At 39.9% G+C, this 20,358-nt stretch overlaps 1 protein-coding gene and 1 non-coding gene across 3 annotated transcripts; one reads left to right on the forward strand and one right to left on the reverse strand.

The window, feature by feature from the left end:
• Nucleotides 1-1,563: 1,563 nt before the first annotated feature.
• ZBED9 (zinc finger BED-type containing 9) lies at nucleotides 1,564-17,683 on the reverse strand. Of its 2 annotated transcripts, XM_033216537.1 has the most exons (5): nucleotides 17,520-17,683; nucleotides 17,024-17,158; nucleotides 9,568-9,715; nucleotides 4,827-6,319; nucleotides 1,564-3,759 (listed from the first exon to the last, which is right to left on the reverse strand). In XM_033216537.1, exons 3-5 carry the CDS (start codon nucleotides 9,671-9,673, stop codon nucleotides 1,843-1,845), a joined length of 3,516 nt encoding a protein of 1,171 aa, XP_033072428.1. In that variant the 5' UTR covers nucleotides 9,674-9,715; nucleotides 17,024-17,158; nucleotides 17,520-17,683; the 3' UTR covers nucleotides 1,564-1,842. The 2 variants fall into 2 exon arrangements, with proteins under 2 accessions (XP_033072428.1, XP_033072427.1); XM_033216536.1 differs by lacking the exons at nucleotides 17,024-17,158; nucleotides 17,520-17,683 and adding an exon at nucleotides 15,860-16,890.
• A 1,275-nt stretch (nucleotides 17,684-18,958) lies between these two features.
• TRNAQ-UUG lies at nucleotides 18,959-19,030 on the forward strand. Its single transcript has one exon. It is a non-coding gene; the product is annotated as a tRNA-Gln (tRNA).
• Nucleotides 19,031-20,358: the final 1,328 nt, after the last annotated feature.

Here is a 20,358-nt window from a genome sequence, read left to right on the forward strand (position 1 = left end):
TTGTACCAATCTCAGACATACAATACTTTATATTTCTTAGAGAGAATGTAAGGGAATTTAGTTCTCTTTTAATATGTAGTCTTAATTCCCTCTTAGTTTATTTCTTCCAGACTACTTTAAGTTTGTATAGAAACAAATATAAAATCACCACGTTGCCTTTTGAAATTAAATATGGGAAACACAATACTTTATTCAATCAACAAAACAAACAGTAAAACATTTTAAAATACCTTAGTTCCAAAATATGGTCCAAAAGAGGGCATATAATTTGTAAAATCCCTTAGTTCCAAAATATGGTCAGAAAGAGGGCATTTAATTTTTCAGTGGGAGAAATTAAACCACTATCTTCTAAATCTATCCACCATTATAAGGTTTTTTGTTTTTGAAAAGTTGTAAGATTTTATTAAAATAAACACACGATAAAACATAATCCAATCAAGGTTTCAGGACTAAATATGAACCTTTCCTCTACCTTCAAAGGTTTGGAGGATCCTTGAAACTTTCATTACCAAAAGGTTAAATTATTAGTAACATTCTGAATCACTGAATAGCCTTCCTTTCCTTAACTTTGAACATTACATTTATTTGAAATGAAGCACTTACTATAAATTGCTACCCTGTCTAGGAAAAGATATTTTCTTCATGGATTCTGTCATGTTTTTATGCTAAAGAACCTGTCTTATCTGATTAATTTGCTTTCAATCATTTTAAGTGAGTTCACAGACACAAGAGCAGATGTTTGTGGCATTTTTCTGAATCATCTCCAAACAAAATAGAGGTTGTTAAATCTAATCGAGGAGCCAATAATGTCTGACTTTGTCCCAGAGCACCTTAAAGGCAATCAGCTCTAGCAAAATCTAGAAACCTCCTAACATAAACTTGTCAGTATGGCCCAATCACCCATCCTTATGAAATCAGAATTTATCGGCCGGGCGCAGCGGGTCACGCCTGTAATCCCAGCAGTTTGGGAGGCCGAGGTGGGAGGATCATCTGAGGTCAGGAGTTCGAGACCAGCCGGGCCAACATGGTGAAACCCCCGTCTCTACTATAAGTACAAAAATTAGCCAGGCATGGTGGTGGGTGCCTGTAATCCCAGCTACTCGGAAGACTGAGGCAAGAGAATCACTTGAACCCGGGAGGTGGAGGTTGCAGTCAGCAGAGATTGCACCAGTGCACTCCAGCCTAAGCGACAGAGCAAGACCCTGTCTCAAAAGAGGAAAAAAAAAAAAAAAAAGAAAGAAAGAAATCAGAATGTATCAATATGAATCCAAGGTCATAACACCATTACAAAATAAGTGTTTCCTTCCATCCCACTCACACACTTTGTCTAAACATGCATCTACAAAACAAACTTAACATCAAGATCCAACCTAACCATCTGGATCAGCTTAACAAACTTCATATCCCACTGACCTGTCCCCTGCATTTGAATTCTAAGCCTACCCCCTTGAATTCACTTCCCTTCACTGACCTAGTCTATTTCAAAGAAACCATCCCCCATCTTGAAGTTTTCCTACAATCTTAACATGCTAATGAAATACAATAAGAAGACACCAGATATATGATCAAATGTTTTAATATTAGAATCAACAGATCTAAAATTATATTTTAATAAATATGACAAATACAACAGGAACAATAAAAGAATAATAAAAACTGTCCAGTCTTAATTGAAAATATACATATAGGCAATTTATATAGAAAATCGCTGTTTCACTCATAACTTCATACTTCCATAACTGTAACTAGACAGAAAGTTTCAAGTGAGATAGCAAATTCCTCACACTCAATGCTTATATGCATACTTTGAACAAACACCTTACATATCAATATTTAAAGCTTTTAATGTGATAAGTGAGCTTGCTTCTTGCTTGTTAATTTGTCTAATCTAGGTTGGATTGATGACAATGCTACCCTCAGGGGATAATGTATATTTAAACTGTTTCTATGTTTTGTTTTAATAACACTTAAAGTAGAGAATCCGGTCTCACAGAGGTACGTTGAGGGAAAAAGAAGAAGCGATTTTAAAGCAATCTCGGCAAGCTCAGGATATTCATTTTTAGCTTTTATCCAAAATGAAGGAAGTGATGCTGTATTTTCAAAACTGATTTTCAATCCTTCATTGGTAGCCAGCTTCAACAACTTATCCTGTAGAGTTACAGTTAGATTTAAGTTATCTTTTGATAAAAGAAATGGATTTTGGATCCACAAATTTCCTATGCGTGGATCTTCTTTTGATGGAAAATAAAATTCAAAACATTCTAACAAATTTGTAAGATGTTCACTGATAACCGTTCGCAGATGTGCAATATCAAGATCATTACCTACTTCATTGATAATTGTTGTTAAATTATGAAACATGTCATAACAATCTGTAGAAATTCTGTTTTTCCAAGCTTCTAACTTTTGTTTTTGTCCTTCAACTTTATCTGCCATTGAAAAATAAGTTGCATTCTTCCCTTGCATAGAAGCATTAAGATCATTAAAAATACTGAAGATATCAGACAAATAAGCAAGTCTGGCTGTCCAATTCACATCTTTAAAAAGTTGGGACCAAACGGGTTTCTTGCCTTGCAGAAACACTAAGAGTTCATTTCGTATTTCAAACATTCTTGACAGAACTTTTCCCCGTGATAACCACCGTATCTCAGCATGCAGTAACAGTTGCTTATGATCAGCTTCCATATTATCACATAATAAAGAGAATAATCTTGAATTCAATGCATTAGATTTTATGTAATTCACAATTTTTACTATATCATTAAGTACACTATTCAGTTCCGCTGATATTTTTTTCATAGCAAGACTTTCTCGATGAATGAAGCAATGTGTTGTTTTACATTCTGGTGCAAGTTCCTTAATCAGGGTTACCACTTCAGAATGTTTTCCTGTCATTGAAGCTGCACCATCAGAACATACTCCTACACAAAATTTAAATTCCAAACCACATCTGTTAACAATATAATTCTTTACAGCTTCATATAGTTCTGAGCTAGTTGTGTTTGTAGGCAAAGAGGCTGAAAAAAAGAACTCTTCCTTTATGTCATCATCATGTTCAAACCTCACATAGACTAAAAGAATTATCATGTTAGCAATATCTCTGCATTCATCAAGTTGCAATGAAAAATACTTTGCTAGTTTTATTTGTTCTATAAGTTGATCTTCCATATCATTAGCCAGTTCCTGAATACGTCGCGCTATGGTGTCATTGGAAAGTGGTACCTGAGCTACCTTCTTTGCTGCAGATTCACCCAACATTTCCAAGCAAACTTCTTTGATGCAGTCTTTCACTAGTGTCTCAGCAATTGTGTATGGTGTTTTAGACTTAGCAACCGGAAGTGCTACTTTATACGAAGCCCGCAAAGCACTAATGTTTATATGAGAAACGTTGAACACCTGCTTTGGTTGGCTTTTCAATTCACTACTCTTTCTTTCAAAGAATTCTTTTGGTTGTGAACTTATTTCTTTATGTTTTGAATATAAATGTCGCTTAAGCTTTGATGGTTTCATTGCTTCATTAGCCAGTACATCTCCACAAATAATACACTGCGGTTTTAGTACTTCACCATCAATTACAGCTACAAAACCAAACTCAATATATGAAGGATCATATTTCCGAGTGAAACTAGCATGAACTCTCTTGGTTCTCCCTTCTTCAGGATAACTTCTATTGTTAACATTTCTTTTATTACTACTACTGTGTTCAGAAAAGGCATGTCTTTTCTTGACAAAAAAGTCCAGTGAAGCTTGTTTCGCCACCTGAAATTAGGAATAAAAGTAAATAATATGAATTTTACTTTCCTCCTTTAGCTAACAATGTTAAACCACAAGTTTAAAACTAGACTTGATTAAAATAAAAAATTATTTTAAAGTTAAGTTATAAAAATAAATAAATGCCTACATTTTCTCAGTTTTATACATCTTTGGGTTATGGCTGATAAACTAAGCATAAAGTATCACAGGTTGTAATGGGGACCTACTGAGTTTGACTAGTGTGTAACTGCCACCACATGTGACTCACCTTGAGAGTTTAACAATACCTAAATTGGTCTATAGTCTATTCGGTAAGATAAGTCCATTAATCATTTGCTTGAATGTTGCAGTAATGTCAATTGCTATGTTTCTAAATACTTATGCTCAAGTTTTATACTTATTTCCTTACAGACTGGAGTTTTTATACCAGTACTGGTCTACTGATCACACTTTGAGTACCACTAGTTTAAGTCATGAGTAATCTCCATATTTCAAAACATTAACCCTACCTCATAAAGCCTACTGATTTTAAATTTTATTGGTTCTATTTCATACTCTCCATTTAAATTCCCAAACTGAAGTCTTTCCCAACACAAACCCTTATCTTCCAAGCAAATTTATCATCCCCTACCCCTACAAATACTTCTTCACTTGACTTGAAATGTCTTTTCTTAGCTTACCCCCAACCCAAACTCACGATTGAAACAGAGAAACATTAAATTCATGTTACCAAATTCATTCTCTGTAGAAACATACTAGCATACACACTATTTATTCCCTCAATCTTAGCTTTCTCATTCTCCCAAGAAATGCGTGACATCAAAAAGGAGTAAAAGAGATACTGTTCATCACCCCCAGAATAATTAAAAAAGACAGCATTCAAGGTTACAACTTTACAACTTCCAACTTGGGAAAAAAGAGAAGTATTAAAAGTAATTAGGCCTTCTTTGGGGGAAATATATCCAAGGTAATAAAAATGTGCTTTCATATACCTTGTCACACAACACTTATTCACAGTAACGTGTAATGAGATTCTTTCCCTGCTTTCATCTATGGCAGATATGCAATCTTACCCAATCTCCTACTTTGTCTGGTGAGAATGTTGGCCCTGATGGCTTTAGCATTTTGGAAGGTTGAACTGGCAAACTTCTTTGAATCTCATCACGTTTCCTTTTCATTGTGCTGGTTTCATAGCAAAGGCTACAAGTTATTTGCCGACCACAGCCCTCAGTATCATGTTGAGAGGGCACTCCACAAATTGCATGGATATTTCCATCACATGATATACAACTATTAACACCTGTGCATTCCTTTTCACAGACTACACAGGATAAAAATCTTAGTCTCCTCTCAGGGGGGCTTTTTTCAGCCATCTTAGGAGTGACAGAAAGATTCTCTTCAATATCACTACTATCTGTTCCAGTCTCAATGTTTTCTTCATACTGGGCTCCTAAAGTATTTTCTAACTCTTTGTCAGCCTGATCTAATTCATTTTCTGTATGCAAGCTGGCAACAAGTTCTTCAGTTAACTGAGAATGGGACAAGCCCAGTTTAGCTTCAGAGCTAAATGCACTTTCACATGGAGTCTGTTGCATGCTTCTGTGATAGGGTTGATTTTGGGTCATCTGAATGAACCACAAAAATTCAGCCCAGTGTGATGAGTTGTTAGTTTGCATCCAGGAGAAAATCCTCTTTCGGATATCTTCAGTTTGTTCTGCAGAACTCTGGCTTTGGCAGGTCTGAGACTTCCCATGGACAATTTTCAATTCTGGCCAAATATTACTGAGTTCACTGACAACCTGGCTTGAAAATTCCCTCCCATTGTCAGATTGTAGGACACTGGGTGCTCCAATAATTGTAAATATATCTAAAAGAGCATGTGCAACTTCCGTAGGTCTTTTAGACTTTAATGACCGCAAAAAACTTAACTTTGTACGGAGATCCTGATAATGCATAATAAATTTATACTCCCCATCAGGATTCAACTGCATGTCTATAAGATCTACTTGGCATCTTGAACTAACTTCCTTAATTGGTTTTGATGTTAGAACCTTCTTGAGTTTTGAATTTTTCTGTTGGCATGGTTTACAGAGGGTCAGATATAGCATTATAACTTCTTTTGTGATGTTCTTATATTTCGCTTGTAACTCTTTCTCCATGCGAGTACGTCCACCATGTCCAATGCTGAGATGTGTATTATGCAGAATGTCGAATAAGTCCTCACTATGTAAGTAATATCGTATTTTATCTGTTTCCCCATTTACAGCCTCAATTAGCTTCTCATTTCCTTGTACAAGGATAACATCAAATCTAGCCAAGCGACGGTAGTCAACTGATTCCTTTTTCACCTTAGCTTTAGCTTCTTTCACTTCCTTTATCAACTGACAGTACTTTGCTTTAGAAAATATCTTAGTATTATTACTTTTGTTTTCCAGTAACATTGCTAAGCTTCTGAAGAACTTTTCTCTCATGTTTTCTGGTTCAATTTCTGCTTCATTAGTATCTAAGCTACTGAGGTTATCATCACCCATGCTTTGAGACATCATGGAAAACCACAAAAATGACCCTAAAAACAAAGGAAAAAAATCAATTAGAATATTCAGAAATATAATTTAAAATACATATATTGTCAAAGGAGCCAGTAGTGCTTGAGGTAGAAGTAGGGACTATGGGCACACAAAAGGGGATACCATTTTCTTTCTTTTTTGAGACAGAGTCTCACTCTGTTGCCCAGGTTAGACTGCAGTGGCACAATCACAGCTCACTCACTGCTTCCCAGATTCACACAATTCTCCTGTCTCAGCCTCCCAAGTAGCTGGGATTACAGGCGCACCACAACATTTGACTAATGTTTTTATTTTTAGTAGAGATGGAGTTTCACCATGTTGGCCAGCCTGAACTCCTGGTCTCAAGCAATCTGCCTGCCAGCCTCAGCCTCCCAAAGTGCTGTGATTACAGGCATGAGTTACTGCACCAGGCTAGGGGGATACCATTTTGATTAAGGAATCCAACCTTGGTGGAAGGAAGAGCATAAATGACGAACTCCAGCTAGTAATAAAAAGTTTCACACAATAAAGGGTAGAAAGCCAGGACATGACTTTCCAGAGCAGTTTTCATGATTGAAGCATTGTTTTACATAAAATAGGATGCAAATTAGCATTTATTTGTTTGTTTACTATGCAAAGACTTTTTTTTTTTTTTTTGGAGGAACCTCAGCAAGCCAATAATAGATTTTTTAAAAAAATCTCCACACTACACATTTTCTCTTTTATTCAGTCAGGTTAGCTATTACATCAACATTTGAAGAGTAAGTTCCAACCTGATATATTCATATCAGCTCCCTTTCAGGGCTATTAAGTACAAACTCAATACAAATAGCTTCATTACTAATTTTAATAAGAGTAGTGGATGAGTCTAAATTAGTGAAAAATTTTTGACTTAATAAAGCTTATTAAAAGAAATTTCTAGAATACTCATAATAACAGAAACACTAAGAATACTTCAAATTTGGCTAAGTGTTAAGAAAAAAACTATTTTGGAAAAAATAAAAAAGAATACTTTAGAATTAGCATAACATCTCTAGACAGTTTTATAGTTTCTTGGAAAAATACTTTCACTCAAGTCAACATTATTTATACTATCAATTTGCATACCAAATAGTGAGACAGAACAGGGACTCCTCTTAGGGGACTGACAGCCACCCCTAACCCCAAGCATGGTAATAACAGAAAATCTTGAGTTCCTTCAAGGGAAATTCCACGCATCTAACTATCTCTAAGAAGCAAACGAGCAACTTGAGAAACAAGAAGGTAATACCTTAAAACAACATCCAAAAAGTCATGAGATGTTCCCTATATTAACTAAAGATAACATCTTAACATATATCCCTAAGTTGTTTTTCAGAAACCCATACCTCCACCAAATGGATCCACTGGTCTGAAGACCTCAGATAAGGGGGAACTGAGGACTGAATTCCAACCGCTGCTTTGTTCTAAAGTTCTTCCTGTGGGGCCTGGAAGAAGTCATACCCACAAGCCAGAGCTAACCTTCTTTTCTGCTGATCCCAAATTTTTAGACAAAGCTTTGCCTCCTTAACCAATTGCAAATCAGAAAATCTTTGAATCTACCTATGACCTGTAAGCCCCTTGAGATGTCCGTCCTACCTTTTTGGGTCAAACAAATGTACAGTGTCCACATATTGATTTATGACTTTGCTTGTAACCTCTGACTCCCTTCTTTTAAAAAACTCTTACTTGCAAACCATCGGGGAGACTGGGTCTTAATTTTGAGGGGCCCAATTCTCCTTGCTTGACACTCTGCAAATAAATGCCTTCCTTTCTCCTACTGATGTGGATGTTTGGCTTTCCTGTGCCAGGCAAGTGAACCATAGTTTGGTTCTGTAGCAGTAATGAACTAGTAAATTTAAATCATCTAAAATGTTTATATTTTCTAAAACTAGGTTAAAATTAATGATATGTTACTGTGTGGTTTGGCCTCATTTAACTCTCAATTGTTCCAGTAAGGCTTCTTCGATCATTAAATTGAAGCTCACAGTGAGTTTTCCTTTCCTGAAAATCATAATCTATTTATAACACAAGTTAGCCCTATAGCACTTTCTTCTTTAACTGTTCTATAGGTAGATACAAAAAGACTAAGTTTCTAAAGAAACAGAAATCACTTATTTCTCTAGTATCTTTCACATTATCTAATACGTTACTACATCGAGTGTTCAATAGAAAATTGTTGATTAACTTTATAATAAAATAACAATAATGGTAAGTGCTATCTCAAAATGTGACTGAAAAAGACCATCGTATGGACAGCATTTCTTTCCATGCTGATCCATTTTGTGCCATGCTATAGAACTAGAAGCATACAAGGAAAATAAACAAGAATGAATTAGCAGAAGAAATACAGGGCAATGTCAAGAGAACCAGGAAAATATGAGCCCTGTAGCCCGGGCTGGAGTGCAGTGACCGGATCTCAGCTCACTGCAAGCTCCGCCTCCCGGGTTTACGCCATTCTCCTGCCTCAGCCTCCCGAGTAGCTGGGACTACAGGCGCCCACCACCTCGCCCGGCTAGTTTTTTGTATTTTTTAGTAGAGACAGGGTTTCACCATGTTAGCCAGGATGGTCTCGATCTCCTGACCTCGTGATCCGCCCGTCTCGGCCTCCCAAAGTGCTGGGATTACAGGCTTGAGCCACCGCGCCTGGCCTGAGCCCTGTAAGTTTTTGAATCAATATTAATGTCTAATAAAATTGTTAGGGCTGTAAGAGGAGAAAAACATTGTATCCATTTTACCTAACCCTTTTTAAACAGAAAAGATAGCTGTTCCAGAACCAGGCCAGACTCCACCTCTACTACACATTATACCAATAACAGACCTTAGAACACTAATAAACATAGACTTCAGAAATTCCATATTTTAACGTAGAATTTCCAAATAGTATTTCCAATGTATACACAGTCATTATGTGACAAAAATCGTGGTCAGAGGCTACAGCAATGGGACCCAAGACTACACTGCCAAGTGCTCAGTATTTACATACAGAGGTATCTGATTTATCCACAAGTACTTACCAACTTCATTACAAAGTATCCATGAAAAATCTTGGGTTCAAGTATTTTGACATTATTACCTGACTGCTTTAATTCAACTTCCTTAATAACACTACACTATATGGGTTGACTTTTCCTTCAACTATTAATACATTCAGTAGAAGCTGAAATGGAATGAGGTTTGGTAACTTTCAATACTAGACCCTTCACTCTCCCAAGTCTCACCCTCTTTCTTAGAACTAAATTATTCTCACCATTATCTTGAAGTGGGTGTGGCTCTGGAGATTCACATTCCATTCTATCTTCCATAGACTGAAGCTGGGTGCCTAAAGACTCCTTTGCAGAATCCAGAAGGGCCATTTCTTCTATAGAAGCTTCCTGACCATATGTGCCCTGTGAGACCTGTGGACAAACAGATGCATTTGGTAAACAACATAATAATTGTAGTTTGTCATAGCTAAACTTGTATTTTTCCATTAAAATAGAATGTAAGAAGAAAAAACATCAGTCTTTACTGAATTCTTTTTTTTTTTTTTTTTTTTTTTTGAGACGGAGTCTCGCTCTGCCGCCCAGGCTGGAGTGCAGTGGCCGGATCTCAGCTCACTGCAAGCTCCGCCTCCCGGGTTCACGCCATTCTCCTGCCTCAGCCTCCCGAGTAGCTGGGACTACAGGCGCCCGCCACGTCGCCCGGCTAGTTTTTTTGTATTTTTAGTAGAGACGGGGTTTCACCATGTTAGCCAGGATGGTCTTGATCTTCTGACCTCGTGATCCGCCCGTCTCGGCCTCCCAAAGTGCTGGGATTACAGGCTTGAGCCACCGCGCCCGGCCTACTGAATTCTTAAGTACAAGATAAAATATGAAGAGAAATGAAAAATGCTGGGACTAATAAAGCCAGAGCCATACAACAGAAACTGATGTCTTTATAGGACAAGAGTTAAAATGCATCCCTTTGGTTTCTGTTTCTGGGAATAACAATGAAAGCACGTTAAGAAATATCTTCTAAACTGTGATGACTAAAAAAAATTGTAAATGAGTTTCAGTGTGGTTAATTAAAAGTAAATATTGGGCCGGGCGCAGTGGTTCACGCCTGGGCAACATAGTGAAACCTCATCACTGCCAAAAATACAAAAAATTAGCCGGGCATGGTAGCACATATCTGTGGTCCCAGCTACTCAGGAGGCTGAGTAGGGTGGATCGCTTGAGTCTGGGAGGTGGAGGTTGCAGTGAGCCAAGATCGTGCCACTGCACTCCAGCCTGGGTGACAGAGTGAGATTCCATCTCAAATAAATAAATAAATAAAAATGCTGGAAAGAAACTTTTGGTTGTAATATGGTACATATTGCTGTGTTCATTAGAAATGCACATATTTCCAATAAGTTAGAACACCTAACTTATAGTGGCACAAACAAATAGAGGTTTATTTTTGTTACATAACAAGAAGTCTAGAAGAAGGTAGTTGCTGGCACCAACTCATTTATCTAACAGTTTTGTTAGGGACCCTAGCTGTCTTCATATTTCTGCTCTGTCACTTTTAACACTAGCATTTGGCCTCATGTTTACCATCACTTAATGGTCACAAGATGGCCAGATATCACATTAGTGTTCAAGACTGGAAGTGGGAAAAGGTGAAACTAAACCCATCTCCCCTATTTTATTAGGAAAATAAAAGCTTCCCCAGGAACCTCCTCCCCGAAATATGCTTATTTCTCCCTGGCCAGAATTCTGTTGCACAGTTAACTCTAGAACAAACAAAGAACCCTGGAAAAGAATTTAATTAGATACACTGCCAGTATGAACAAAACCAACATCTTGTAGGGAAGAAAGAAGGGTAGAACAGACACTGGACTGGCAGCTAAACATGTCTGCCACAGTGGTATTTCCCCTGTGGGGGAAATCACACAAAAACAAGAAAAATGAGAAACATTTATACAAACTTGATCTTCAACAAGACTAAGAGATATTTATAACTCTGACCACATTTTTAAAAAAACTATCAAATATGATCAGCGTATAACCTGAACAATACCCAAGTCCTACCAGAAGCTACAGTTTTCAAAAAAGCTAGAAGGGGAAATTTTAAAGCAAGCTTGTGCAGCCTGCGGGCCACATGCAGCCCAGGACAGTTCTGAATGTGGCCCAACACAATTTTGTAAACTGTCTTAAAACATTGTAAGATTGTTTTGTGATTTTTTTTTTTTTTAAGCTGATCAGTTATCATTAGTGTTAGTGTATTTTAGTGTGGCCCAAGACAATTATTCTTCCAATGTGGCCCAGGGAAGTCAAAAGATTGGATACCCCTATTCTAAAGTAACAGGCATATCTTAAGGGGGGGGGTGTGGAACCCTGTATTTGTTTGTTTGTTTTTTTTTTTTTTTTTTTTTTTTTTTTTTTTTTTGAGGCGGAGTCTCGCTCTGTCGCCCGGACTGGAGTGCAGTGGCCGGATCTCAGCTCACTGCAAGCTCCGCCTCCCGGGTTTACGCCATTCTCCTGCCTCAGCCTCCCGAGTAGCTGGGACTACAGGCGCCCGCCACCTCGCCCGGCTAGTTTTTGTATTTTTAGTAGAGACGGGGTTTCACTGTGTTAGCCAGGATGGTCTCGATCTCCTGACCTCGTGATCCACCCGTCTCGGCCTCCCAAAGTGCTGGGATTACAGGCTTGAGCCACCGCGCCCGGCCTGTATTTGTTATTTAAAGCAAAAGGAAAAGGGTGTGCTGACTAGACTTGAGAAATTGCTTATATAGGCATTTGTGCTGCAATGTAATAGATGAATGTATTAAAAAACATGCTTTCTGCAAAACTGCAGAAAAGTGACAGGATTTATGGGGAAAATACGGTTAAAGGGTGGACTATTTTAACACCTACACAACTTTGTCACCAGAGCACTATTAAAACTGTAACAACTCCTGGCTGGCGCGCAGTGGCTCACGCCTGTAATCCCAGCACTTTGGGAGGCCGAGGTTGGCGGATCACGAGGTCAACAGATCGAGACCATCCTGGCCAACATGGTGAAGCCACGTCTCTACTAAAAATACAAAAATTAGCTGGGCGTGGTAGCGCATGCCTGCAAATCCCAGCTACTTAGGAGGCTGAGGCAGGAAAATCCCTTGAACCAGGGAGACAGAGGTTGCAGTGAGCCGAGATCGGGCCACTGCACTCCTGCCTGGTGAGATTCCGTCTCAAAAAATAAAAATAAAATAAAATAAAACAAACACTATAACAACGCTAGTAAAAATATAAGACGTTAATAAATCTTACTTTAAGTATAGGCTTTTACCTTAGAAAGGTGATGTTATCTTATTAGAAACAAGTGTGAGGAAAGGGCGAAGCAAGGGTGGAAGGATATAATTATCAAAAATTCAAAGGTGGGCCAGGCGCGGTGGCTCACGCCTGTAATCCCAGCACTTTGGGAGGCCGAGGCGGGAGGATCACAAGGTCAGGAGATTGAGACCATCCTGGCTAACACGGTGAAACCCCGTCTCTACTAAAAATACAAAAATTAGCCAGGAGTGGTGACGGGCGCCTGTAGTCCCAGCTACTCATGAGGCTGAGGCAGGAGAATGGCGTGAGCCCGGGAGGCAGAGCTTGCAGTGAGCCAAGATCACGCCGCTGCACTGCAGCCTGGGGGAGAGAGGGAGACTCTGTCTCAAAACAAACAAACAACAACAACAACAAAAATTCAATGGTGGAAAGATATAATCATCAAAAGTGAAGTGAAGAGGCTTGAACATTTGATGTTATATCCTTCCACCCTTGGATACAGTTATACTACAGGAAACATGATGTGGGTTCCGGTCCATCATCTTGTTTTTACTTCTCTGACACTGGCTTATAAAAAGATGCCCAGTGTTTGCTGTTTTAACACTTTCCTTCTTTCATAACGAAGCTGTTTATATGGCTCCAAATAGGACTTTATGTCATGAAGTAAAATCATGCTGCGTTCTGCACTGTAGTCATTATCTTTTATCCACTCCAACCGCTTCTCTATCATACTTGAAACAGAAGATAACTGAGCAGTGAAAAGCTCTTGGGAGGCAGCTTGTAGCTTGCGGAACTGCATGTTCTTCCTCCACACCTTCCATTTGTGTCTCAGCAACTAACTTGCAGCTCCTCTGTAGAAAGATCCTGTGTGTCAGACTGCAACACTCCGCATTATCCTCACTAGCATCTTCTTCAAATCCAGCCCCCTTTGCAAGAGCAACACAGCTTCGGTTGGTTTTGGAGAGCTCTTCTGAAGGCTCAAAGGCTTTGGAATCATAAATTAAATCAGGTAGAATTGTACATCACACCCCATGCAAACAGGCTTTTGTGAAATCATTCCAGGCGTCTACAACAATATCAACCATAAGTTTAATGTTGAATCATTTACATAATTCAAAAACTGTTAGGGGACTGTCACCCCCTGTATAGACAATCAGTATCTTGAATGTTTGCTTTAAATCATAAGCTTTAAAGATTGCAATCACACTGTGATCAAGGGGCTGCAGTAAAGAAGTTGTATTGGGAGGTAAAATGATAACTGTGATATTTGAAGAAAGCTCAGTAACTACTAGAGGGTGGCTTGGTGTATCACTGAGAATTATAAGAATTTTAAAAGACAATGTTTTTCTCTTGCAATGTTTTTTTTAATCTACAAAAAAATCACCTAAACGATCAGAAAATGTCTGCCTTGTTATCCAGTCTCTCTTGCTAGACATATAGTAGGCACCAAGGCTAGTCTTTACAATTCATTTTAAAGCTTATAGATCAGCACAATGATAATCACAGGCTTTAGCTTTAAAATTCCACTGGCATTTGCACCCAGCATCACCATCTGCTGATCCTTTGTAGCCTTAAACCCCACAGTGTGTTTCTAGAGCACTTCCAGTCCTGCTTACTCCATTCTGGATCCATGCACCCAAATTCTCCACATATCCCCTTGAGGGCATCTGCTTCCAAAAGAAACTGGTTTCATAAAAACTAAAAATCTGAGCCAGGGGATGGCCTTCTTCATCAATCTAATTTCTTAATGCTGGGGGAAATGTCTTTGCAGCTTCTTCATCTGCACTTACAGCCTCGTCTGCATAGTTTAATACTGTGGAAACTACAGTAGTTCCTGAAGCCACTAAACCAGCCACTGCTTCCACTAAATGAAGGCACTTCTGTGGGATTTTCATCTTTTTTTTCTTAATGTCTCCATACATTGTGATGGTATTCTCTTTAACTTGGAGAAACACTGCACTGGATTGCTTCCTTGTTTGGTATTCAATCTACACACTTAACAAATGCTCCATTTCCTCCATTTCCTTATGCCTTGTTCCAATAGATTTCATAACACTGGCAGTTGTTTCAGCTAGATAATTTTTTTTTATTTTTCCCATCATTGTCTCTAATTGTACATACATTTACTCCTTTATGCCAGTTGCATGACCAATCTCAGTTTCTTTTCTTTCAAAACACTGTACAGTTTCAAACCTGTCTTCAATTGTTAAAGTTTTTCTTCTTTTATACTCACTAGCAGAAATTGTATCACAAGCACATTTCTATGGCACTTGCAAAACCCTCTGCTTGCTCCTTTTCTGGAATCCAAAAAAGTTTAGCAAAAAATACACAAAGATGGGAGGGAACAACGCAAATAGGCGCTTCCAAGACAGCCAAGGAAGGATGGGGCGGCAAATGGGAATTATGTACAGTATTGTATGTACTCAGGACTTGCTGTGCTCAGCTAAATCAGATACTCTGAATTCAGCCACTCCCACTTGGTGGCCCCAAACATCAACTTGCTAGGAAAACTCATACATGAGCCCTCACAATTTCAGCTTTATACTGACTCACTTATGGCATACTGACCTCATTTCAAAAGATTTTGCATTCCAGAAACATGCGTTTTTAACAGATCAGACTGTATACATAAGGGTTCATATTCTGAAACAGTTCAGATAAATGTATGAACATTATCACTAAAAAATATAAGAATGTCTGGCAATATTCATAATGTCCTAAAATTACTGTCAAAGAAGGCAAATGTAGTCCTTTAGAAACAACTCCATTGTAACGGCAAAAAGCTTTTAAAATTCTTCTAAAAATAATTTTGAGCTCAAAATATTTTACATACCAACAACTCTAGATACTGAAAAGAACCAAGGAAATCATGCAACTAGTATTTTCATTGTACAGATGAAGACATTAATGTTCCAGAGAAGGTGTAATATGCCCAAGGGTACACAGCTAATTAGTGACAAAGCCGAGATAGCTTCAAAAGACAGTAATTTTTTTAAAAAAAAAATTACTATTGTATATTTCTTTAATCTCATAGTCACTACATAAAATATATTTTCTGGTAAAAAATAGATCAAGGCTTTCCATTTGGTTAAATCATGTAATTATTTGTATCACACACAAAGACTGTTATCTCATATGCATGAATCTATTCATCTACACCAGTGATCAAATAAGAAATAATGCCCTAAACCAGGGTTTGGAACCACCAGTGCGAAATTACTCCCATTACTCCATTCTGGATCCATGCACCCAAATTCTCCACAGAAGATGGCACCTCCAATTTCTCACCTGCTGTCTAGGTTCATCAAGCTCCCTCTCCAAATCTTCCAGCAAAGTTACCACCTCTTCTCCACTCTCAGGATTATGCTCCCGCACCCAGGACTGGAGCTCCTCAGGCAGGATGGTCAGGAACTGCTCCAGCACCAACAATTCCAGGATCTGCTCCTTGGTATGTATCTCTGGGTTCAGCCACTGACGGCAAAGTTCCCGCAGCTGACTCAGAGCCTCCCTGGGCCCAGGTGTCTCCTGATAGCAGAACTGCCTGAAGCGCTGACGAGAGAGTTCCCTGGTATAATACAAATTCCTAGGTAGGCCTGATTCCTGATCCCAAGTATGGTCTTCTTCTTTAACCTTTACTTTGATAATCTCCCCTTGTTCTTCTGGAGCCTGGCCAGCCAAGGCTGGGAAGACCTTGGAGACTGCTTCCATCCCGAGCTTAGACAGCTCAGGGAAAGGCTCTCTGCAGATAGGGTCTAGGCAAATGGGTGATTTTACTTGAGCTCCTTTTTTGTTCTTGGTGAGGAAAGTTTTTGATATAAGAAAACACTCAACACAGGACAACTACAGACTCAGTTTAAAAGGACTTGTTTACGTGACAACACAGGTCAGTTACTTGGGCAATTCCATTGAAAGTGAAGCCATCCTCTGAAAAGACCAGAAATAGCGAGCACAGAACGACTCACTAAAGCTTCAGGGTCACAAATTGAGCGGCAAGATACTAGCGAGACAGAAAACGGAGGTTATGAAGGATACTTTGGCCCTAAATAAAGCCTGGGTATATGAGCCTAGGCAAGGAAACGAAAATCGGAGCAGCCTGGGCGAGGGCGGAGAGGTAGAGGGGCTCACAAGCTGCCTGGGGAAGAGGCCCGATTGTCGCCGCGCATATGCACCCTTCCCTCGGCCGCAGCTCCCACCTGAGGAGCTCAGACCCTGTCGAACCCGGACTAGTGGGTCGAGGGAAACACTCCACGGCTCAGGTGGCGGTTCCGCGGACACACCCGCAGCTGTGCCCCTAGGTTCCGGCCGGGCCCGGTGAGCCACGCTCACTTCCGGTCCGCTCTAGGATTCCAGGTGGTGCAGTCTTCTCACTGGTTGTGCAAACACCTACGGTACCAGTAATTCTGGAGAGGCAAGTACTCTGGAAACTACGGAGAATCGACTCTCCGGAATCACCTAGTTATCTGGCATCCCAGTGAAAAGAGTTTCACAGTGTGAGTAGTGCTGGGGTAGAGGCTGCTGGTCTGTGTTTTCCTGTCACCATGATAAACTACCGCTGGCACTCAGACCCGCGTTGCTCACCGCAGTGACCTGAAACAAAACAGAGAGGAGCATCCCTAAGGACTACCACGTCAGCGAATCTGTAGGCTCCTCCCCGGCCTTTCCTCGTTAATTTTGGGCCACTTTCACCTTTCCCTTTCATCCTAAATCAGACTTAAAAAGAAATGTAAGAATTAGTCTATTGTTTCCATTTTACGGATTGGAAAACCAAGACCCACCGAGAATGAGCCTCAGTTGTTTAGTCACGGAGCACAGAGCCGTGACTAAACAACTGTGGGGAAACTGATCCCAGAAATCTAACAAAATCTGGACGGCTGATCAGCGCCTAGCGAATCACTGGAGTGGAGTAACCAGAACATTCCCTTCAAGCAGTCACTGGGTTCATCCATACCTCTGGTAGTGCAGAGATGCCCCAGGAATATTTGTTGAATTGCTGCCTGGTTCCCTTCTCCATTCTCTGTTTCCTTCTGCTTTGGTCCTCATGTTGATTTCTCACATTTTGGCATTTCTGAGTAGAGAGGCTTTGAATAATCAGAACATTTCTTTCAGAAATCTCTGGAAAAAAAAAAAAAATCTTAGGGTCCGTGGATGGTCTTGAGTAAATCGCTAAACCTAACGAAACTGTGTATAAAATGTTTGTCTGTGTGCCTGTGTCATCCAACCCTGAAAGGATCATTTTCTCAGCCACTATTAACGTGCTGAATTTATCTTTTGTGTTTCCCCCCTAACTATCCTTTGCAGTCAGGGATTCTACTACCTTTTTCTCATTCTGCAAGGCAGTGATCTCTGCCATGGTGAGCACGGTAGGCAGTTAACATGGAGTAAACATGACTTCTAAGTCCTCTACTGATGAGCCTTACTCTTTTTTTTGGTTTTGTTTTGTAGATTTGCATTTTTAATTACTACAACAGTGATAGACATTTATTTAAAAAGTCAAATATTCAAAAAGTCAACATGGCAAAAAATGAAGTTTCTTCATCCTCAGTTCCATTCCTCAGAAAAATTCATGCCAAGAGTTTGTTGTATGTACCTCCAACCTATTTCTAACATGGACACATAAAATTGAGTACAGTATTATTATGTACAAATATAACTGAGTCACAAGTATAACTCATAATTTGCAAAACTTAAATCATACTAGACTACAATTCAGCAAGTTACTGGCCTTTTTTGTTTGTTTTAAATTTAAATCCTCCCCCAGAAACTGCCAAGCCAACATGTGTTACGTGTGTCTATCCCATTCTTTTTAGTGACTGTAGAAGAGACTATTTTGATAGATATTGCTGAAAGATTTGCACCCCAGAGAGATGTTTATCAGGAGTTTCTGTAAAGTGTGTTAAGATCCTTTCCTTGCGCTGTGCTTTCCAAGGCCTTGGGAAGAAGTTGCTCTGTATGAAACATATTTTGTAAAATTTGCAAAAGTATGCTATTATAATGAAAATTAGTTAAGACAGCTGCCTCTTCCTACTCCTCTTCCTACTCTTGTACCCTCAGCTACATCATACAGGCCTTAGAGTACCCACAATTTTATGTTGATAACAGCTATTCTTTTTTTTAAAGAGGATTTTCTAAACTGTTAAGTTTCAGACTTCACAAATCTGCCCCGGATGATTTCTGGAAGCTAATTTATGCTAACAAAAGCGCAGGAAAGAGTGCACAGATCTCCCTGAGTTTTATTTTACCAGTTACTCCTCCAGCAACAAACAGCTTTCCTATCAGCGTGGTCTCACTGAAGCCTGACCTAACTCTTCCGGATTGGAACAACTAGAAAGTTTATTATCAAGGAGGTATTTAACCACGACTGTATATACCTAGTCTACCCTTGTGGTTGGTCCCATGGTGTAATGGTTAGCACTCTGGACTTTGAATCCAGCAATCCGAGTTCGAATCTCGGTGGGACCTTTCAAAGGTGAACGTTTTACAGTTCCTGGATGGCCTCTGAATGTGGGAAAAACTCGTTCCCCTGCTTCCTATCGAATTCACTTCGAAAACGCCTTTGTGGCCGCGTGCACGGTATTGGACTCTCCGCTTCTATCCAAACACAAGTACTAAGCGCCTTCGTCTAGAAGAATGCTTTCAAAGCGTATCAAATTCACTGGTTTGGAGACAAAGAGAAAGATGCTGCTCCGACTGACTCATGAAAACCTTCAGCAGCAACGTGGAAACCCAATTCCTGTGATGGAGACAAACACTTCCTCAAAATGTCCTAGTGTTCGAAGCCCTCCTCTCTGCCACAACTAAGTGCTGCGTGTAAAGTGGCTGAGCCTTGGTCTCAGGTGGTTTTCTGTTTTGTTTTGTTGTTTGGTTTTTTTTGCTGTGGACCTCGCGCCCCGGGTTACTTCTTGCCCCTTTTCCCCATCCCCCATCTCCATGACACAATTCACCCTCATCTGCTTTCTCTAGTCGCCTGTCCTTAGTCTCACCGCTCACCCCGACTGCAACGTCTGGAAATCCCTTCAAAGCCAGCAGCCCCGGAAGGCTAGGGTCCCTGGTGTCCACGGCGTCGGGCCTTCCAGCCGGAGAGAAAAACTCACCTTGGGACCAGACCCGGGCCTCGCCGCGCCGGGAGCTGGCATTCCCAACTCAGGACCACACACGGTGGAGGGGTCCTACAACTTGTGTGGGAGACAAGGGAGAGGGGGTAAAACGACCTCTGCCTTCGGCCGTTCGCCTAGCATCTCGCCTCTTCAGCTCCTAGTGCCAGGGTGAAAGGAGGGGACTCCCTGACCGAGTCCTCCCCAGACACTACCAAACACTCGGTCCGAAGCACCGGGGAAACAGTCCCTTGGAGCTGAAGGTCAAGAACAGAAAATGTACCCACTATCTCGCCTCCCCTGAACTCTGTGTGTAGACCAGGATCGAATTGGAGATAGAGTTGATGAAACCTGGAAGGTCCGGAAAATTCCTGATAGACACTCATTTAGCTGTTAGAATGAGGTGGGAAATGTGAGGTGGCAAGGTGAGGGAAATATGTGCCCTAGAGGACAGAGAGGACAAGAACTAAATTAGAAACAAATATTTGTGTTTCATACAAATTAATCTCTTCTATGATGTAAAGGCAACCTTTACATCCAATTCTTTATTTTCAGATTTCTTACTTTGACATTTTGATTTTCTTATATATACCTAAAAACCAAGTCAAATCCTACTTTCACCAAGTCCATTAAACCAGTAATAATTAATTAGCTCATATTATGAATTACCATTGGTTACACAGAGACTTTGTAACT

Source organism: Trachypithecus francoisi, unplaced genomic scaffold, assembly GCF_009764315.1.
Source record: "Trachypithecus francoisi isolate TF-2019V2 unplaced genomic scaffold, Tfra_2.0 Lachesis_group10, whole genome shotgun sequence".
Taxonomy (NCBI): Eukaryota; Metazoa; Chordata; class Mammalia; order Primates; family Cercopithecidae; genus Trachypithecus; species Trachypithecus francoisi.

Bases quoted from the DNA above. Each gene is read 5' to 3' on its own strand.
- ZBED9 (XM_033216536.1), bottom strand. From the start codon at position 16,279: ATGGAAGCAGTCTCCAAGGTCTTCCCAGCCTTGGCTGGCCAGGCTCCA. The intron at 9,716-15,859 runs GTGAGAAATTGG...GTTTGTCCACAG, and splicing joins TTGATGAACCTAGACAGCAG to GTCTCACAGGGCACATATGG. The intron at 6,320-9,567 runs GTGAGAATAATT...CTTTGTTTTTAG, and splicing joins ACACCCACTTCAAGATAATG to GGTCATTTTTGTGGTTTTCC.